The sequence below is a fragment of the Chelonoidis abingdonii genome, chromosome 2 (genome assembly GCF_003597395.2).
Source record: "Chelonoidis abingdonii isolate Lonesome George chromosome 2, CheloAbing_2.0, whole genome shotgun sequence".
Classification (NCBI taxonomy): domain Eukaryota; kingdom Metazoa; phylum Chordata; order Testudines; family Testudinidae; genus Chelonoidis; species Chelonoidis abingdonii.
The window spans coordinates 266,194,917-266,215,075 of NC_133770.1; the positions used below are offsets into that span (position 1 = coordinate 266,194,917).

Genomic DNA, 20,159 nt, shown 5'->3' on the forward strand with positions numbered 1-20,159 from the left:
TATAAAATGTAGGGTGTGAAGTCATTGTATAGTGATTACATGGAATATGCCAAAGTGTGTGGGATTGAAAGTGAAGGGCCATGATGTTTGGCCTATGCCAGGTGGTTCAAAGAGGACCCTACAGCTACCCAAATTAGGTAGCAGAGGATGTGGGGGGGAATCCTCAGCTGGTGCAAAGCTGGTATGGCTGGTTCTGTGCCAGCTTCTTCCTCCCTTCCCCTGGGATGTCAGAGCCAGAGTTCACAATACTCTGCAGTGCTTACTGGCATAATAGCCACTCGGAAGCTGGGGCAAGTTAGAGCAGCTCTTAGGTGCAGCTGAGATTTTAGCCCCAAGCCTAGATATGTTATGCCAAGAAACTGTTGTGAGGAATATTTTACTTACACATGTGTATAGAATTATGCATACAGTGATATTAACAACAAGTAATACCGTGGTCTTTTTCTTCTCATATACATCAGTTTTACTGCTGTGTAACTACACTGACTTCAGTAGAGTTACTCCTGATTTAAGAAAGGGCAGAATTGGGCCACCAGCATGCTGGTTCACAAAAGACAGTTTGACTACAATAGTGGATCATATGTAATAGTTTTATCATGGGTGATTGATTAATTTTATAAAAAACAGTCCTCATTTAAGGTAAAAATAACATAAAATACAATGAAGTTGATTTTCTGTGCAGAAATTCTGCTTCCATTGAAATCAGTGGGAGTCTGGCCATTTCTAGGCTCTTTCCAAAGAGCAGATTTTATAGTTTTCTACAAATCTTTGCCATCTGTTATACAAGAATTTAAGCTGTAGAACTGCATCAGATTTTCCAAAGCACTCCACATTTTATCTCACATGTTGGACTATCCTATATATGTATATTTGTTACAGTTAATCCTAGTGACTATTATCCTGACTTTTAGCATACGTATTGAAACCAATGCAAGTGTAGAATTAACCTGAACATGTAACAAAGCTAATCAATAATGAAAATAGTTATATATTGCTTTTGTTCCATTGGATCCACACGCTGCATTATTGAAGTCAATGTAAGCAGAATCAGACCTAGAAGCCCTGTTCCACATGGCTCTTTTCTTCAAAAAAAAAAACCTTTTCTCCCCCTAACAGCACTTGTATTGAGAACACCATTGTAACATGAGATGTGAAATACAGCACTTCTTGCCTGCCTGCATTATCGGCCTGTGGGAAAGAAAGTTTCACTTTTTAAAAACCTGTATTAATTTATTGCTAGATAATAGTACATCAGAAAATGCACCATCCTTCTCCTATTGAAGTGAAACATAGTTTTTCCATTGACTTTAGTGGGAGCAGACTTGGCCCAATGAGGATAACCAGAAAAATAAGAATGCTTCACAAGTCATGGTGAAAGGCCCCAATTCTAGAGGGAGGTAATAATTATCACACACAAAAAATTCCCAAGAGATATCTTCTTCTTCTCATCCCCAAGCATATTTACAGATGTAGGGAGCTGTTACAGCATCACCATTAATTCCTATTCATGAGATATAAATCTTTTTATAAATTAGATTTTGAAATGGTTAGATTATTGAAATAAACTTAATGCCATTAGTAGAATTCCAAGTGCGTAAAGTGAAATTTACTTTGGAGTCAATCTTCCCTCATAATTAAGTGATAATCAATCAATATAGATTATAAGTAAAATTAATATCAAAACTCTGGCAAAAAAGAAATTTCCCACAAATTAGTCAGAAGAATCTTCTCCCCTTTTTTCCTTATCTTGGAGAATATATGATTTTTCATCTAAAACCTTTTTGCAACATACATTGACAACAAATGATTTTCAAAGAACTTGTCCCCATGTAAAGCATGTTAGGAAAAAACATCTATCCAGTAGTCATATCTGCATTACCTTTGTTCTGTAGTTCAACACAGATTCACTCATAAGCAAAAAATAAAAATTGTATTTTTCTACTTAAAATTCTGTTAAATGTTGAAAACAAATTATATTAACGTTCTTTGTGTTCAGTATTTTAGACCAATTACATTTTTTGGAATTAGGAGTTTGGTTCGTCATCCTGAAATCTTTTTTTGTTTGAAATGGTAAATCACATCTATTATTTAAAGACCAAATCTATCAATTTTTAGATTCCCACAACAGAACCCTCTTTGTTTAATTTCTACATATTGTTTACTCTGAACAGATTTTCCAAAAACAAACAAACAAACAGAAAACTCCCACATTTTCTTGATTTTACAGTTACCTAAAGCTCAAGAGAGACAACTTTAATTGATTACTTAAAAATCTGCAGAATCAAAGTTTTTCAAGAATGGAAAAAAGCTGGTAAATGTATAGGAAGTGGTGTTGGTGGCATTCTTCTTTCTTTCTCAGTACTAAACTAATACTCTAGAATGGTGTTATGTAATGTGCTAAGGGAGAGGCTATCTTTTAAATGAGATGTAAAACGAGGTTCTCTTCCCTTTAGTCATGAAAGATCTCTAAACATTTTCACAAGTGTAAAGGCATCAACCCCAATACCTAGTCAAATGCTAATGTGGCTAAACTATTTTCTGAAATGGCCTAAATTCCTCCTGTAATTTCAGCTGGTTAGGTAGTCTTCATTTCTTGTCCTAAAATGTTACAAATTTTTGGTCTGTATTGTGATATTGGTTTGTGTAATCTGGAGGAGAGGTTGTAAGTAATACTCATTCCTCTAGCTGAGAGACAAGGTGGGTGAGGTAATGTCTTTTATTGGATCTACTTTTGTTCATGAGAGAGAAAGCTTTTGAGGCTCTTCTTCTTTCCCAGAATTGGGTCCAGTAAAAGATATTATCTTATCCATCTTGTCTCTCTATTATCCTGGAACTGACATGACTACAACTACACTGCATTCCTCCAGTTGGTTAGTTACAACATGTGCTGCTTGTTTAGGTTAGTTTAAAAAGTGACTACAGTTTCAGCTTGAGAGTGAGTAAAACAATCAAATTAGAATATTTAGAAAGTGTTAGGTGGCTTTCATCAGCTTAAAGGTAAACAATCTATCTCTATCTAGTTTCTCTCTCCTCCAGAGGTGGAGTTCAAGGTATGGAGAGAGTGATGTGTTTTTCCAATCCCTAGATAAGCAAGACTGCAGTCAGAAGATCTATCCCTGTAGACCCTTCCCCCACCCTCAAGTTCTCAAGGTAAATGGGGTAGTGATGCTAAGGAAATCTACCTGATGGGAACAACATTTGTTTTAGGAAACTACATTTTATGCATTGAGGGGTCCCAAATTAGCAGATTTCCTCCTGCTGATTTCATATGAGTCATCAGAAAACCTGTAGTCAAAGAGCAGTCTTGACCTGATACATACTATTTTGTGCAGGACTTTTTCAAGGTTTGTCCTGAGTGTCAATAAAAACAAGCACTCAGGAAAAAATATCTGTAATCCTACCCATTTTGGAAGCCCTGCTTGATAGAATATCTGTGGTGTGGCCATTTGAGGACCCTTGGGGTGGAGTCATGTAAACATGAATTTATATCTTGTTCTTGAACCACACATTTCACAGAGGCATTTTTGCTTAGGGGAGTAAAAACTCACCAGATGGTGTCTGTGCTGGTCCAGCTGTTCTCTTAGGCAGGAATGCCATTGGAGTTGCTGACAAGTCCAGGTACACATTTTACGAAAAGCATGATTAAACTTTTATATCAAAAATTAAGGAGTAAGGTGATTAAAACCTAACCCTGCTGTCTCAACCAACTGGCTTGTTGGAAGTTTTACTGGGCCTCAAGGGAACTTTATTTTTTTTTTAAAGAAAAGTCTTGATGACTTTCCTGCCTTCCTTCTGCTTCAGTGACAGACCTTGAAAGGTTTTTCACATTTTGTGACAGGTGAAAGGGCCAACAGATGCAATCATGGAAACTGCTGGTCAAAACCAAGCCTCTGGAGAGTGTGGCTTCATACATCCTGAAGATGTTCAACTTATGTGACTGTTGGACTCTGATAAGGGAACTTACCCAGAAGCATCTGGAAGAAATCCAATCCATCCAGAAAATCATAGCCAGAAGAGGGACTTCAAAGCAGAGCAGAAGATAATAGAGTGAACTGCTAGCAAAGTGGCAAGCTTTATAAAGTCCAGAAGAAGGTGAGCTCCATCATCTATTAAAGGTTTATACCAGACAGATTTAAGAGGCAACAAATATGGCATGGGAACTTTCGGAGAGATGGAAAGGAGAGAATGCAAGAGCTGCATTTGAAGATATTTACTTGTGGGAGGTGAAAGGCCAAAAGGAACCAGAAATGGAACTGTTGAGCATCAACAAGAATTAACCCAGTTAACTAGTGGGTTTACTGCAGATTGTGCCAGAAAATATCTGAGAGGTGGGCTTGACAGTAAACCCTAATGTGTATGCTTGGGTTCACCAGGAGGTGAAGTACTTGGGATACATAATGGGAAAGTTAAACCACAAATGTAAAATCTAAATCCATCCATTGAACAACAGACCAAAGGATGCTAATGAAGGTCAGAGATTTCCAGGGATTTTTAAGTTGAATTAGACAATTTAGTCCACATTTTCCACCTTTGCAATTCCCCTAAAAGACCTGTTCTGAAACCAAAATCTAATAAAGTGATGTAGATTGTGGACTGTGAATTGACTTTCAAGCCTAGGAGAACAGCTTATGTGAGATTGTCCTGGCTTGAACAACTGAGATTTTCAGCAGCTGATACTGTGTTCAGGATGATACATTTCTAGTAGAATTTGGGACAGTGTTTTCCAGAAGAATAAAGAACTGCTTATCTCCTCCTTTAAACAAAAGCAATTTCCTCCAGAGACCAGTTATGTTTGAGTCAAAAAGTTAATATGTGTCAAAAGGATGCTGGAAGGGTTGAAGAATTATCTTCAGGGAGAGTTCATCAGGCACTTGATGAATAAACAGAATGCCATACTTACTTGGAGGTATATTTACCTGTTATTTTTAATCAATCTTGTCAGTGAAATTAGATGGAAAACTATCAAATCTCTCTTAAATGGCAGTTGACAAACCAGAAAATGAGCCTATAGTGTGAAGGGGGAAAATTGACGTGCCACCTGTTCCAAATAGCTCCAAGAAAGGGTTTTGTTTTTTTTCCTTTTCTCCTGCCTTTCTTCATTAATTTTTAATTTGGGAAAGGGTGAGTTGGACAGAAGGTGCACAGTCTTCTACCTAATGCTACTCCATAAAGGATTCTTCTTCTGAAGCTCCTGTCCATTCCTCTCTTGGCAACCATGTTCTAACTTCTCAAATCTCAAGATAAAATTCTCACTGACCTCGTCCTCTCAAAACTCATAAGATCTGAATTTATCTAAGTCATAGTGATGTCAGAAGGAGTAACTCAACTGATGTCTGTGAAATTACAGTGGTGAAAAACAGGTGTGAATGAGATCTATATCAGGACCTCAGAGTTTAGATTTCATTTGAGCAACTACAGGTGCTTGTACAGCTGGAATTAGAGATTGTCTTTTATTTTTGTTCCTCTCTTTTGGAAATGAACAGTAGATCTGGGAAAAATTTTTGATCAAATTGCTTATTCTCCAGAAAATGCATTGTCAAGGCCACCAGAACTATTTGCAAATTTATGTCGAGTTCACTGAATACTTTTGGCCAAACTGAAAAAGTATAAACATTTCACTGATGTTGAAACAAAATATTTTTAGTTTCGTTTTGACCCCAAAAAATTAGTTTTGTCTTTCAGGCTTCACAAAATGGCAAGAGAAGGAGGCGGCAATGGTGCCATCATCCCTTCCCATGTAAGCTTTAGCCCAGTGGTTTTGGAACTCCCTGGGCCATGGGAAACCTAGGTTCAAGTCCCCTTCCTGCCTGTTGTTGAGAAGGACTTTAAACTCAGTCATTCCCCATTGTAAGAGAGTGTCCTGATTATTGGACACTCAGTCTCTCCGCTTTCTCAGTCTCTCCGCTTGAGTCTGTTCTGCTTTTTATCAACAATTAAATAGTTATTGGAGCACAGACCTGAACTTGGCTCTCACTCATCCTAGATGAGTGCCTAACTACCAGTCTATAGCGTCATTCTCCCTCTCTTTCCCTGGCCCAATGATTATTCATGCACACTGGAAAATGCACATTGGAAGACAGAATCCCAACTATACATATAAAATGATGGGATCTAAATTAGCTGTTACCACTCAAGAAAGAGATCTTCGAATCATTGTTGATAGTTCTCAGAAAACATCCACTCAGTGTGCAGTGGCAGTCAAAAAAGCTAACAGAATGTTGGGAATCATTAAGAAAGGGATAGATAATAAGACAGAAAATATCACGTTGCCTCTATATAAATCCGTGGTATGCACACATCTTGAATACTGCGTGCAGATGTGGTTGCCCCATTTAAAAAAAGAAATCTTGGACTTGGAAAAGGTTCAGAGAAGAGCAACAAAAATGGTTAGGGGAATGGAACAGCTTCCATATGAGGAGAGATTAATAAGACTTGGATTTTTCACTTTGGAAAGGAGACGACTGAGGAGGCATATGACTGAGGTCTATAAAATCATGACTGATGTGGATGAAGTGAATAAGGAAGTGTTATTTACTCCTTCTCATAACACAAGAACTGGGGGTCACAAAGTGAAATTAATAGGCAGCAGGTTTAAAAAAAACAGAGGAAGCATTTCTTCACACAGTGCACAGTCAACCCATGGAACTCTTTGCCAGAGGATGTTGTGAAGGCCAAGACTATAATGGAGTTCAAAGAAGAACTAGATAAATTCATGAAGGGTAGGTCCATCAGTGGCTATTAGCCAGGATGGGCAGGGATGGTGTCCCTAGCCTCTGTTTGCCAGAAGCTGGAAATGAGTGACAGGAGATGGATCACTTGATAATTACATGTTCTGTTCATTCCCTCTGGGGCAGCTGGCATTGACAAGACAGGCAGAAGACAAGATAGTGAGCTAGATGGGTCTTTGGTCTGACCCAGTATGGCCGTTCTGAGGTTCATTGTTATCATGAATGACTATGAACTGCCACTATGAATGACTGAGCTAAAGTCTGTAGAGCGAGGCGGTAGCGGCAGTGCCCTCACCTCTTCCTGCTCCAGATGTATGTGAATCCTTTATTTGCTTTTATCAAAATACTTGAAAGTCAAAAAATTTAAACTCAAAAGTTTTCATGTCGGTAATGTTGAAATATGTCCATTAGTTTTGACTTGACATTTTTTTTTCTTCAACTGTTGGATTTGCTGATAGATTTAAAAAAAAATGTCATCTTTGGTTTGACCCAAAATGAATTGTTGTTTTCAAGTTTTTTGAAACTGTCAGTGAACTGAAAAATCCATTATTTGTCTCCCTCTAATGAACAGCTAGGGCAAGAGACTACTCAGTATCCTGAAACTGAATGTGAACAGCCAGATTTGGGTGTTGACAAGTTAATTCTCAAACTCACTGAATACCCTCTTGTGTCTTCCTACTCCTCTCCCATTTTAGGATCTATCTTCAGGCTCAGGATCTTCTGCTTAGTTTAATCTGAGAGTCCTTTATAGTGCTGTATTATCGTTGTTTCAAATTGCCATTTGTATCCAGGAAGTCCTTAAAGAACTGCACCATCTGCTTGTGTATCTGAAGCAGATGGTGCTTTTCTGGCTCATCTCCAGACTATATCCCCCTAGGTTTTTTCTTCCCAGACAATGTACCAGGGGTGGCTTCAATATCAGCTGCTGAGGTTGCAGTTTCTCCTTCAGTTTCCAGAATTTCCTGACTCACTTGCTATTTCTCAGTGCTCAGGTTTCAATTGCTCCCAAACCTGGCACTAGGATGCTCTCCACAAGATAGTCTACATCACGTAATGGAGGCATGTTCCTTAGACCTCCCCCTTGATTTAGGACCTCTCATACAAGACAATCCTACACATAATATTTACTTGCCTCCCTGATTCTTGAGAGGGAGCAGAACTGATAAGTCTTAGGCTCCAAACCCCAAGTGAGAACAAACAAGGGCCCTTGAAAGTGAATAGTATTTTTTCAAGTGGTTGAGTGTTATATACACGCAGGATTTGTTCAGTTGGGAAGCTCCTTTTGGCATCTAAATTAGTGGCCTTATTTTCAAAGTGGCTTTGCACGTGGTTTTACCATTAGTGTTAATAGTACCTGGGGGCAGTCAAAACCTCTGAAAATCAAATCACTTGTTTAGATGTCTAAATATGGATTTAGGTGCTTATTTAGGTATCCTCATTTGAAATTTTTAGCCTAAGGTTCCAATTAAAATTACACCTAAGCCACATTAAACATCTTTACTATTTTTATTTCCATATCCCTTCTTAAATGTGTAGCTGAAAATATTTTATATAAAAATAGATAACATAATATAAGATATACCTGCAGTGTGCAACCTTATCACATTATTTATGTAGCTTTTTGCATGTATTTTGTGAGTATATAATATACATACAAACATGTATCTTATATGTGTATCCCTTATCTGTATAGGTTAGTAAAGTGGTTTATGGTCAATAGTGCAATATAAAAGTAATATTATTAGTAGTATTGCTATTTATCATTATCGTCGTTTGTATTTATTTTATTGGCTTGGTATGTAGTGCAGCCGTTATCAAGGTATTAAATAATAAACAACAATCTGATGAGAATAAGCACAGTGCGGTATTGCAGCTGAAAGTTGCACAGCACTTTGAGGCTTTAAACTGCACCAGAAATCTCCCTTCACTTCAAGAAGCAGCCCCTGCAATTGTTGAGCTGCTGACGGAGATTCTGTAGATTCTGCAGTCACAGACAAATTTAGCAAGCATAAAGCCCTAAAAAGGTTGAGACAGTTCCTTAATCTTGGTACTGTGGAGCAAACTACTGTAGTCTGCAACAACCCCACAACAATCTGATCCATTGGTAAGAAAGTAGAAGAATTGACCAGATCAATATGTTCCAATATTAATGCTAACAAATGAAAACTGATGACAAAAACATGAGAAAGAAACCGTACTAATCAAATAGGAAGGGAGCTGGAAGTCCCTGCAAATTTCAGTTGTCTGGGAGATGAGTGATTATCTGGCAGCCAAATTATCTAGTTCAACCTGGAAGGTCAGTAACACCATATTAAAACTGAGCAATAGCAATTTCTTTAACTGTGTATAAGGTGCTCCAGGGTAGTTAACTTCAAGAAGTGAGTGTAAGAAGGTTTCAGATTCACACACCATCAATTGCTCATGTAATGGCAGTTTGCAGATCAGTCAAAAATTGTGCTTGCATTTAAAAGCCCCTTGTAATAGAAAACAGAATAACTATTCCTTTTTCAGATTTAATACTCTTGTAAGATTTGTCACCACAGAAAAATATTCCCTTACCAATGCAAGAAATCAGAAATCACAAAAGTACTTCAATATCAGTTTGTTAGAACCTCTTATGAATACTTTCTCTACCACAGAGGATAGGATTTTAAGAGTCCACAAAAGCTTGTTGTTAGATACAGTTCTTGTTACTAGTATAACCATGAAGTATTAACCTGGTTGCTTATAGGCATATCAGGAATGATTCTTGTCAGCCCTCCTATTTGCAATAATGTTGCAATAGCTAAAACTGAAATGACAGCAGAGCTTGGTTCCTTTCAGCAGCCTGCGTGTATCTGACGAAGGGTAAAATTTTCAAATGCACCCAAGTGTCTGAGCAGCCTAAGTCTCATTGAACATCACTGGGACTTAGACTCATAATTCACCTAAGTATTTTTGAAAATTTTACCCTAAATAATATTTTTTTAAAAAGATATCTATTTCCAAATTCTTTCAGTACACTAGGTGTGATTAAAAAGGCAATATTTGACTATCATTTTGTCTCTGATATTTACATGGCACTGATTTGTAAACTTGTTAAAATATCCTAAATAAATAAAGAGGAAAGTCAGTACTTAACAACAGTTCCCACAACATGTCTGAGATACAACAATCCGTCCCTCTGGTTGAGATGAGAAATAACTTATATCTCTCAGATATCAAGACATGATAGCTGCTGGTAAATCATAGAAATGTGGGACTGGAGGTCATCTAGTTCAGCCCTTTGCACAGACATTAGCTCAAGTAAACCATCCCTGACAGGTGTTTGTGGAAGCCCCATTACGGGAAGATTTTCGTCCTTCCTTGGACGCCTATTTCAATGCATAACTATCCTTATAGTTGGAAAATTTCCCCAAATATCTAGCTTAATTCTCCCTTGCTGAAGATTAAGCCCATTGCTTCTTGTCCTACCTTCTGTGAACATGGATAGCAATTGATCACTGCCCTCTTTAATATATTTGAAAGACTACTACCAGGTCCCCTCTCAGCCTTCTTTACTCAAGACTAAACATGGCCACGTTTTCTAAAACCTTTTGTCATTTTTGCTGCTTTCTTCTAGACTCTGTCCAATTTCTCCACAACTTTCATAAAGCATGTTAGCAAAAAGTAGACTCTGTTCCTTCTAAAGGCCACTACAGTACTTGTAATCCATAAAGTAAAAACAAAAAAAAACACCTTGAGAAGATTCTGAACAAGTTGAAATTGGAAAGGAATGCTTTCATTTGGCATCTTCAGGCTAATGTCTAAAACTTCACAAAAATTGAATTATGCAAAGATATACATTTAAAATAAGGCTTCACCACAAGAGGAAAAATATTACTGATCTCTTTTTTAACCATGACTCATAAAACTGAAGGACTAATTTAATGGATAAGCATAATACAGAGGGGCACTTTAGAAGCTTCCCTGTATTGGAATCATAGGGCCCAATACTGCTCCTTTCAAGTCAATGGCAAGACTCCTATTGCCTTCAGTAGTGCAAATCAGCCCTTTAAACCCTGACAGGCAACATTTAGTATTGTGATATTGTGAATCAAGGGGTCAGATACAAGAGCAGAAATAGATTTCTGAACGATGGAAGTTATCAGGAGAGCATAATTTTTGAGATCTGTACTACAAGAAAACAAATTCTTAACAGTAACTCAGAGCAGGGTTGTGCATGCCTTGATTGAGGCATTTGAACTTAGTCTATGGAGGCAGCAAAGTTGCAGAGTCTAGATATTACTATGGAATGCAATTTTGAGATGCTGATTCATAGATTCAAGAGGACATGTGTGACTATGTAGTGGAACCTGTTACTGATACTTTGCCTTTTTTAATGAAAGAGGTATTGTATATTAAAACTTTCATAGAGAGTACAAAATGTTATTTCTGCTAAAAACAGCCTTCATCCCAAACTCACATTATCCTAAAATGGTAAAGATTTATTCTCTTTACATCTATGTATGTTCTAACTCAATATACAAGTTACAATATAAGGAAGTCAAAGAAGTGAGGAAGAATATTACAGCTGAATAAGAACTTCTCTAAGTACAGATCTCAAAGAATTTAATCTCAACCATTAATACGTTAGCAATTTGTGTTAGTATGGTACACTGCTGGAGAGATCAAATGGAATTAAAAAAAAGAACAAAATTTGACATCCAAACAAAAAAATCTCCTGGCAATGCAAAGAGTAATGAATATCAATCACGATGTGAACAGGATCTGCATCCGACTATGTGATGGAGGAAAAAGTCTGCTATCTGTGGAGAAAGCAATTGACAAAGAAGTCTATAACATCAAACTATATGAGGAGTCAGACGAATAAAAGATCATCTGGTTATGATAACAAGTGATGACCAAACATGCATCCCAGAAGCATAAAAGAAAGGAAAAAGCAAACCACTAAAGAAAGACTTGAAAGTTTTACACAGAAATCAGTGCACATACACTGTTGGAGAGAGATCAAACCCATTATATCGAAGATTAACAATCTCATGGCTTGTAGAAGGATTCCTCGACAGAGTGACAGAAAGCTTCATTATGCGAACACAGGAGCAGTCCTTAAGGTTTCATTACATTTAAAACAAAACTGACCAATAGAACTGCTTCCCAAACTGCAGAAAGTGTTCCAGAAAGAAAGAGAGGGTGGAGAATGTATTGAGCACTTGGCTGGGAGGGAACATAATGAGGTTGCCAAGTGTCTGCATTAAAGCCTCTGTGGTAAGTACAGATTTAAACAAACAATGCAGTATTACAACCACCAAATTGAAAATGCTCTAGAGAATGAAAAGTGTAAAAGTTTATTTGACCCGCAATTGTCAAGACTGAATGGTGCAGGCAAACAGGCTGGCCATTGTTGTTGAAGAAAAGAGGAGAAACAAAACTGTGTTAATTGATATTGAAATACCAGCAGACAGAAACATAAAAAAGAAACAAGAAAAGTATGAAGAACTCTGTCACGAAGCGGAAAGATTATAGAAAACTGAAACAAAGATGACCTCAATGACTACTACAGAACTTGGCACAATCACTAAGGGTATGATTGAGCAATGCAAGAACGTGTTAGGAATGCAAGACATCTCAATCAGTGACCTCCAGAAGTCAGCACTCTTAGGCACTGCAAGAATTTTAATGAAAGTCAGAGGAGAACAAATGCATTTGAGCACCTAAAATGCAGAAATTTTGCAGAGTTTAATGAAACTCCTGGCTCCCCAAACCTGTGGAGTCAGTTGGTGGTCAGGATTTATTGGTGACTTATGCGATAAATTTTCAACAGTAGCACTCTTCTTTCTATGCTTAAAGATCTTTTATGCTGTGAAGGCTGTTTTAAAAAAATAATTTCCATGATGTAATACTGAGGGATTATAATAATATTAATATTTTTTGCAGAGATGTCTAAAGGATCTTTTAGCATATATTATTATAAATCAAAATAAAATAAAAACTAGTGGGATTTACATGCTTGCATCAATTATAAATTTATACCTAAATGCATTATAGGAGCAGTTATTAGCTGTCAGAATAACAAATGATAAAAGGTAATCGAGGATTTAGAATCATTTTGAAGAAGGGAGGTGAACATTTGGGGCATATTTAATATCTGTCCACCTGTTTCTCCTGTGCGTGCACAAGTGTGTGTGTATAAATATAGGTGCACTACAGAACTGTGTATCTCATAAACTTTGTAAGGGATTTTATAAAAAACAATAAGTACAAACAGTAAAAAATACTAAGGCTGAATTGTGACATTTAGGCACAGCTCTGTGCTGGGTGTACTGCAGAGCCTCACCACCAGCGTAGAGTATCAGAGAACATTCTGCTTCAGAAAAGTATAGTACTTCCCAGAGCAGATATCTAGGAGGCATGGGGTCTGCAGTTCAGGGTAGCCCTTATACTGGCTGCACAAGGTTGGGGTGAATGTCCTCACTCCTTTCTCTCCCATTGCCAGATGCTTAGGGCCTGCCATAGTTTAGACCTTCATAAGCACCCTGATAAATTGGGCTGATAGCCAGGGAACAGAACCAGGGTAACTCTTTTTGATGCCTCTGAGCAGTGGAATGAAAGTACACCAAATTATATAAATGCATTTTGAATGGTTTGCTGGATGTTGTCTACAACTCTGTTAATTGAGTGTCCTATTGTTCACTTTATGCTTCCTTCTGGCTTGATTATGGCTGCCACAAAAAGTCACATGACCTTAATACAGTTTTTTAAAAACATTTTTGAAGTGCAGTTATACTCTGTAAAGTGACTCTCTCAGAATTCTGGCACTGCTTTACTCTTAATGCTGTTCTCATTTGTTCATTTTATACTTTTTTTTCCTGCTAGTGGTGCAAGCTTGATATGGGACCTGCTAGTCAAGTTGTGTCAATGCATTAATTACCACAAGTAATTAAATATCCTGTCATTGGAATTTAGTTAACAACTGTTGAAGATTTAAATTCCAAAATATAATCCAATTTACTTCACCATAGTATAGCTGCTTTGAGTCTGGAATGCTAAGATAAATCAAATGGAGTAGACAGAAGTAGATATGACTAAGTATACACAGAGAAGAGATCGTCTTAGTAAGAATGTAAAGATGAATTTATTTTATTCTATCAGTCAGAAAAGTTTGACTATGTGGCAACAGCAAAAGTCAATAAATGCTGTGACATTCAAATATATGGTGTACTCCCAAACTTATGGCTAAGTACATAGAACCTTCCCTATAAGGTCTGAGGGGACAGAGCTGTCAAATCCTGGAATCTATGTCGGTAGAAATGACACTGTTCCTATTTTTGGTTCTGCATCCTAAATTTCACAAAACATCTTAACTGTTATCTGAACTAGTTTGGTTATATGTAATAATCATACAGATTATACCTAATGTAGATTTGGGGCTATGCAGGGCGGCGCTTCCATTTAGGTGACCTAGGCAGTTGCCTAGGGCACCAGGATTTGGGAGGGCGTCAGACTGCTTGGTGGACCTCCCGCAGGTGTGCCTGTGGAGGGTCCACTCGTTCCGCGGCTCTGGTGGAGCATCCGCAGGCATGCCTGCAGCAGGTCCACCGGAGCCGCGGGACCAGCGGACCGTCCACAGGAACGCCTGCGGGAGGTCCACCGGAGCCGCGGGACCGACGAGCCGGCCCTGCACCTAGGGCACCAAAAACCCTGACGCCGCTCCTGGGGCTATGCTAAGGCCTTTATGCCACAGCCTAGTATAGCTTGCTGTGGGGGAGGGCTGATTTAGCAGATTGTACACTGGTCTGGAACTCAGGAAACTGAGGTTCAATTTCTGAGTCTGTCACAACTTTCTGCATGACCTTGAATGTCAATGTGAGTTAAATGCTTAGGCCCAGATTTTTAAAGGTGTGATGTTTATCTGCATCTCTGTGTGCTTACTGACTTTAAAAGAATCTGGCCATTAGCTCTCTCAAGATCTTTTAAAATTCCCAGTCTAAATAGTTTTGCAAGTTAAATTTGCAGTTAGAACATTAAAATATTGTTCCCAGTTTTAGTTTAATAATCTCATCTTTCCATTTGTTTTAAGTAAACAAGAATTAATATTTGTTAGACATTATTTTGAAGGTAAACAGTTCCCTAGAATACCAATGTTGTTTAACAGTTAGAATGTGAGTTCTGTCCCTAGCTCTGCTTTTTGCTAGCTGAACAAGCTTGGGAAAGTCACTTATCTTCTCTATGACTCTGTTTACCCATCTGTAAAATAGGTATAATAATTAAATCCTTCACAGTGATGTTGGGAGTCTTCAGTAAAATTTGCAGAGCCCTTGAAAATCCTCAGAAGAAAGGTGTTGTGCAAGTTACTGAACATATGGCCTATGGCAAGGACCTTAATGTAATATCTTGAGTTGGGTAGTGCAGTAAGGTTATAACTGAGATATACAAAAACAAGATTTGTATTCCAGACAGTATGACCAATTAAGAACGTCATTGCAGGAATGCAGGCAGAATTTGGTAATGGAGTCAATTAACATACTGTTATGGAAAAGCCCCAACAGCTGATTTATGATGTTTTCACTGACTACTTCTATGTCTTTTTCATTCTGTTTTTATAGTATCGGTCAGGACGGGATCCTCAGCGAGGCTCAGACAATATTTCCAATAAATCTTCAGACAGTGATGTCAGTGATGTGTCAGCTGTATCAAGGACAAGCAGCGCTTCTCGTTTCAGCAGCACAAGCTACATGTCTGTCCAATCAGAACGACTGAGAGGGAACAAGAAAATAAGGTGAGTAACAGAACTAGGAAGCTGGTCACTTATATTCTTATAGAATACTTTTCAGGTGAGTGCATGTGAAAATTTTGCTAAACTTTAATTTATATAATATTAATAAAACTTATAGGGCTTTCCAAAATACAGATTTTCATTTATTGTTGCGTTTCTACTGCTTTTTTGATTCCTTATGCTAGGTATTTTTAGTAAATCAATAAAAGGATTTTCTTGTGTGCAAACTTAAGCATCTTGAGGGCATTTGTTACACTTAGACTTGCATTTTTTGAAAAAAGACTCTCAAAAATATTAAGCAGTTTAAAGGATAATTTTATTTGCAAAATACTTGCCAGCAGTCTCAGAGTCATTACAACATACTTTACAAATGGAGCAGAGACTATCCTGCTGCATCTCCACAATTTCTATGCTTGAATTAATCGCAGTTAACTCATGCTACTAACTCAAAAAATTAATTGTGATGAAAAAAATTAATCACAATTATTCACAGCTTTAATCGCACTGTTAAACAATAATAGAATACCAATTGAAATTTATTAAATATTTTTGGATGTTTTTCTATATTTTCTAATATATTGATTTCAATTACAACATAGACTACAAAGTGTATAGTGCTCATTTTATATTATTTTTTTTATTACAAATGTTTGCACTGTAAAATGATAAATGAAATAGTATTTTTCAATTCACCTCATACAAGTGCTATAGTGCAATCTCTTTAGCATGAAAGTGCAATTTACAAATGTAGATTTTTTTATTACATAACTGTACTCAGAAATAAAACAAGGTAAAATTTTAAAGCCTACAAGTCCACTCAGTCCTACCTCTTATTCAGCCAATCACTAAGACAAACATGTTCATTAACATTTATGGGAGATAATGCTGCCCGCTTCTTATTTACAGTGTCACCTGAAAGTGAGAACAGGTGTTCACATGGCACTTTTATAGTCGGTATTGCAAGGTATTTATATGCCAAATATGGTAAACATTTGTATGCCCCTTCATGCTTCGGCCACCATTCCAGAAGAAATGCATCATTTTTTTTAATGATACGTTAATTAAATTTGTGACTGATCTCCTTGGAGGAGAATTATATGTCTCCTGCTCCGTTTTACCCATATTCTGCCATATATTTCATGTTATAGCGGTCTTGGATAATGACCCAGCACATGTTGTTCGTTTTAAGAACATGTTCACTGCAGATTTGACAAAATGCAAAGAAGGTACCAATGTGAGATTTCTAAAGATATATACAGCACTTGACCCAAGGTTTAAGAATCTGAAGTGCCTTCCAAAATCTGAGCGGGACGAGGTGTAGAACATGCTTTCAGAAGTCTTAAAAGAGCAACACTCTGATGTGGAAACTACAGAACTTGAACCACCAAAAAAAGAAAATCAGTTGTCTGCTGGTGGTATATGACTCAGATGATGAAAATGAGCATGCACATCCGTACTGCTTTGAATCAGTATCAATCAGAACTCATCAGCACCATGGACACGTCCTCTGGAATGATGGTTGAAGCATGAAGGGACATGTGAATCTTTAGCGCATCTGCCACAAAAATATCTTGCGACACCAGCTTCAACAGTGCTATGCGAATGCCTTTTCTGACTTTCACGTGACATTGTAAACAAGAAGTGGGCAGCACTATCTCCCGTAAATTCAACTTTCATAATAAAGTGATGGACTACAGTACTTGTAATGGGGGAATTGAAAAATACTATTTCTTTTGTTTTTTACAGTGCAAATATTTGTAATAAAATAAATATAAAGTAAGCACTGTACACTTTGGATTCTGTGTTGTAAATGAAATCAATATATTTGAAAATGTAGAAAATATCCAAAAATATTTAAATAAATGGTATTCTAATATTGTTTAACAATGCAATTAATTATGTGATTAATTGTGATTAATTTTTTTAATTGTGACAGTCCTACTTGAATTGCCATACTTTTAAAACCTCTTGTAAAGTGCTTCTATAGATACTGGACCCAGTAATAATAATAAATATGTTGCTGTGCAACTCTCATTGTTTAGTCTTCAATAAGAATTGCACAGTGTATTTGAAAGCAGAAATAGGCTCACCATCCATTCAATGAACACTCAAAACACCAATCAAACTCAGTGGGAGTTTGGGCACAAAGGGGACGTAAGATTGGGCCTTAAATGTTTGGCACTAATATTCCTAATTCTGGGAAATTTCCCCTCCCAAGATAAATTATGTTTTTTTAAAAGGTAGGTTTAAGTATCTCTCATTTTGCATAATTGATATTGTCTGGAACACAGAACTGTGCATTCCATGTGTTTAGGTACACTTTTGTGTGATTTATCAGCATGTAACTTTGTATACAAAATATGTACATTACAGACTCTCCTGAAAAAATGGTTGCATCTTAATCTTTGTCTAGCCTGTGCTGGAAGTTGGCCAGCACGCTTTTACCTTTCACTACATTTTCCCTTCCAGTTTATTTCTTTTCTTTTAAATTTATTTTTGTGTACTGCATGAATGCTTCTTCTCTACACCCTAACTTCACTTTGTCTTCTTTTTTGTTTGCATGCCTTCCTCAATTTGTGTTGACTTCAGAAGGTCAAGGGATATAGAGGGAAAAAAAGAGGGAGGACAGGAAGGGGATGAGCATGAGGAGATATTTCCTGAGGAGGAGGAGGAGGAGCAGGAGCTTGAGGAAAAAGTGAAGCAAGAACAAGTTAATGAAAAGGGGGAAGAGCAAGAGGTGACAGAAAACTGTGATAAGGAGGAAAGCAAAGAATCAGGAGATAATGAAAAGATCCATGATGATCAAACTGATGAAGGGAAAGAGAAAAAGCAGAGAAAAAAAGAGGATTTACAAAGGCGATTCTCACAAGATGATGTCAGGTAAAATATATTTCTGTTTGTAGATACAGTAGTTCCCTGTGGTCCTGTAGCTCTTTTTCCAGTGCCTGGATCCTATTTGTTTTCCCATTTGTATTTTATTTGCTATAGTTTGTTGTTTATGTTCCCGACAGCCACCTTCACCTTCAACCATAATTCTTTAATAGCGAACAAATTTATCTCTTGATTGTAATGGAATGGTTCTGCAAACAGAATAATTAAACACCTTAACTTCACCCTTTAGGATGTAGGCAGCCACAGCCTTTTGTTCCTTTTGAACTGGTTTATAGTTTGTGTTTGACTGTATGACATAATGTTGGGGAGCTAGCAGGTGAGCACTACAGTAGAAACACAGAGTTACGAACACCAAAGTTACGAACCGACCAGCCAACCACACACCTCATTTGGAATAGGAAGTACACAATCAGGTAGCAGCAGAGACAAAAAAGTACAGTGCAGTACTGTCTTAAATGTAAACTACTAGACAGATAAAGGAAAAGTTTAAAAAAAAAGATTTGACAAGGTAAGGAAACTGTTTCTGTGCTTCTTTCATTTAAATTAAGATGGTTAAAAGCAGCATTTTTCTTCTGCATAGTAAAGTTTCAAAGCTCTATTAAGTCAATGTTCAGTTGTAACTTCTGAAAAAACAATCATAATGCTTTGTTCAGAGTTATGAACATTTCAGAGTTATGAGCAACCTCCATTCCCGAGGTGTTCATAACTGTGAGGTTCTACTGTATTTAGGTCCCCTAAAGATGTCTGATTGGATATTGGGAGTAATTTTATCTAACCAGGCTGACAGTCTGGGGGAGATAGAAGGTTAATTAACCCATTAGCTGAGGACTGATACAAAGGCACAAGAAGGTGGTGCTGGTTGGGAGGAATAGGAGTAGCTGAGCCCAAATTCAGAGAGAACGTCAAGACTTATGTGTACTGAAATTACTTTTGTATAGGCTGATAAATGTGTGTGTGGATCAGTTGTGGACATGAATAATGAAAAATGGTTCTTTCACTCATTTGCATTAATGGTTTGATGTGCTGTGAGGTGGCAGCATGTTGTGTAGTTCTACAGCTGCAGCAAGCCTAAAATATGATTAGGTGTCTGTGACTGGGTGTCCTATGCATTTGCTGCCCCCTACTGGAGACCCTGCTATCTTGGTGTGCCATGCCATAGGAAACAGACTTTTAAAAGGACAGAAGAGTTTGGACTTTCACTAGTTGTCTAGAAAGGCTTCCCAGGGTCAACTGCTGGTGGAACCAGTGATACTTTTTACTCCAGCATGCTAGAAGGACTGGAAGCAGACAGAAGCCAGTGATGCCTCTGCAGGCCATATAAAAAGGTCTGGCTGCTTCTATTTTGTGGCAGTCCTGGGTGAAACCAGAAGAGGAGAGGGAGGAAGGATCCTCCTTCTGCCTTAGCCCAGGAAGCCAGTCCTGGTCAGCACCTAATTCCGAGTGCACTTTGCATTTAGGTCAGTGAGAGACTGAGTTAGACATTTATTACACTACTGAAGTTAGATGAGCTCATTTCATGCAACACCCATAGGCTTAGTCAGGTCTGTGACATTATTATAAGAAATGCTTTTACCAATGCAGTTTCTACGCCAGCACACTCAGAGTTACACTATGGCTACAATGAAATAGTCTAGAATTGTGATATTTAATATACATTAATTACATTTGCTGTGTTTTCCACTTAGTTTATAATGGGAAAATGCAATATTCCTTATCTGATTTACTCATTGATAAAACATTTGGATTTCTTGATTGGCTGAATGCTTCTGCGCCTCTTTTGGTCA

At 37.5% G+C, this 20,159-nt stretch overlaps 1 protein-coding gene across 23 annotated transcripts in view; it reads left to right on the forward strand.

The window, feature by feature from the left end:
* The window catches only part of RIMS2 (regulating synaptic membrane exocytosis 2), an 848,125-nt gene that overhangs the window by 762,781 nt on the left and 65,185 nt on the right, over positions 1 to 20,159 (forward strand). For all 23 annotated transcript variants that reach the window (XM_075063174.1, XM_075063172.1, XM_075063173.1 and 20 more), the window contains one exon: positions 15,314 to 15,486. In XM_075063174.1, the coding sequence (XP_074919275.1) occupies positions 15,314 to 15,486 (173 nt within the window). The remainder of the gene's footprint in view (positions 1 to 15,313; positions 15,487 to 20,159) is intronic.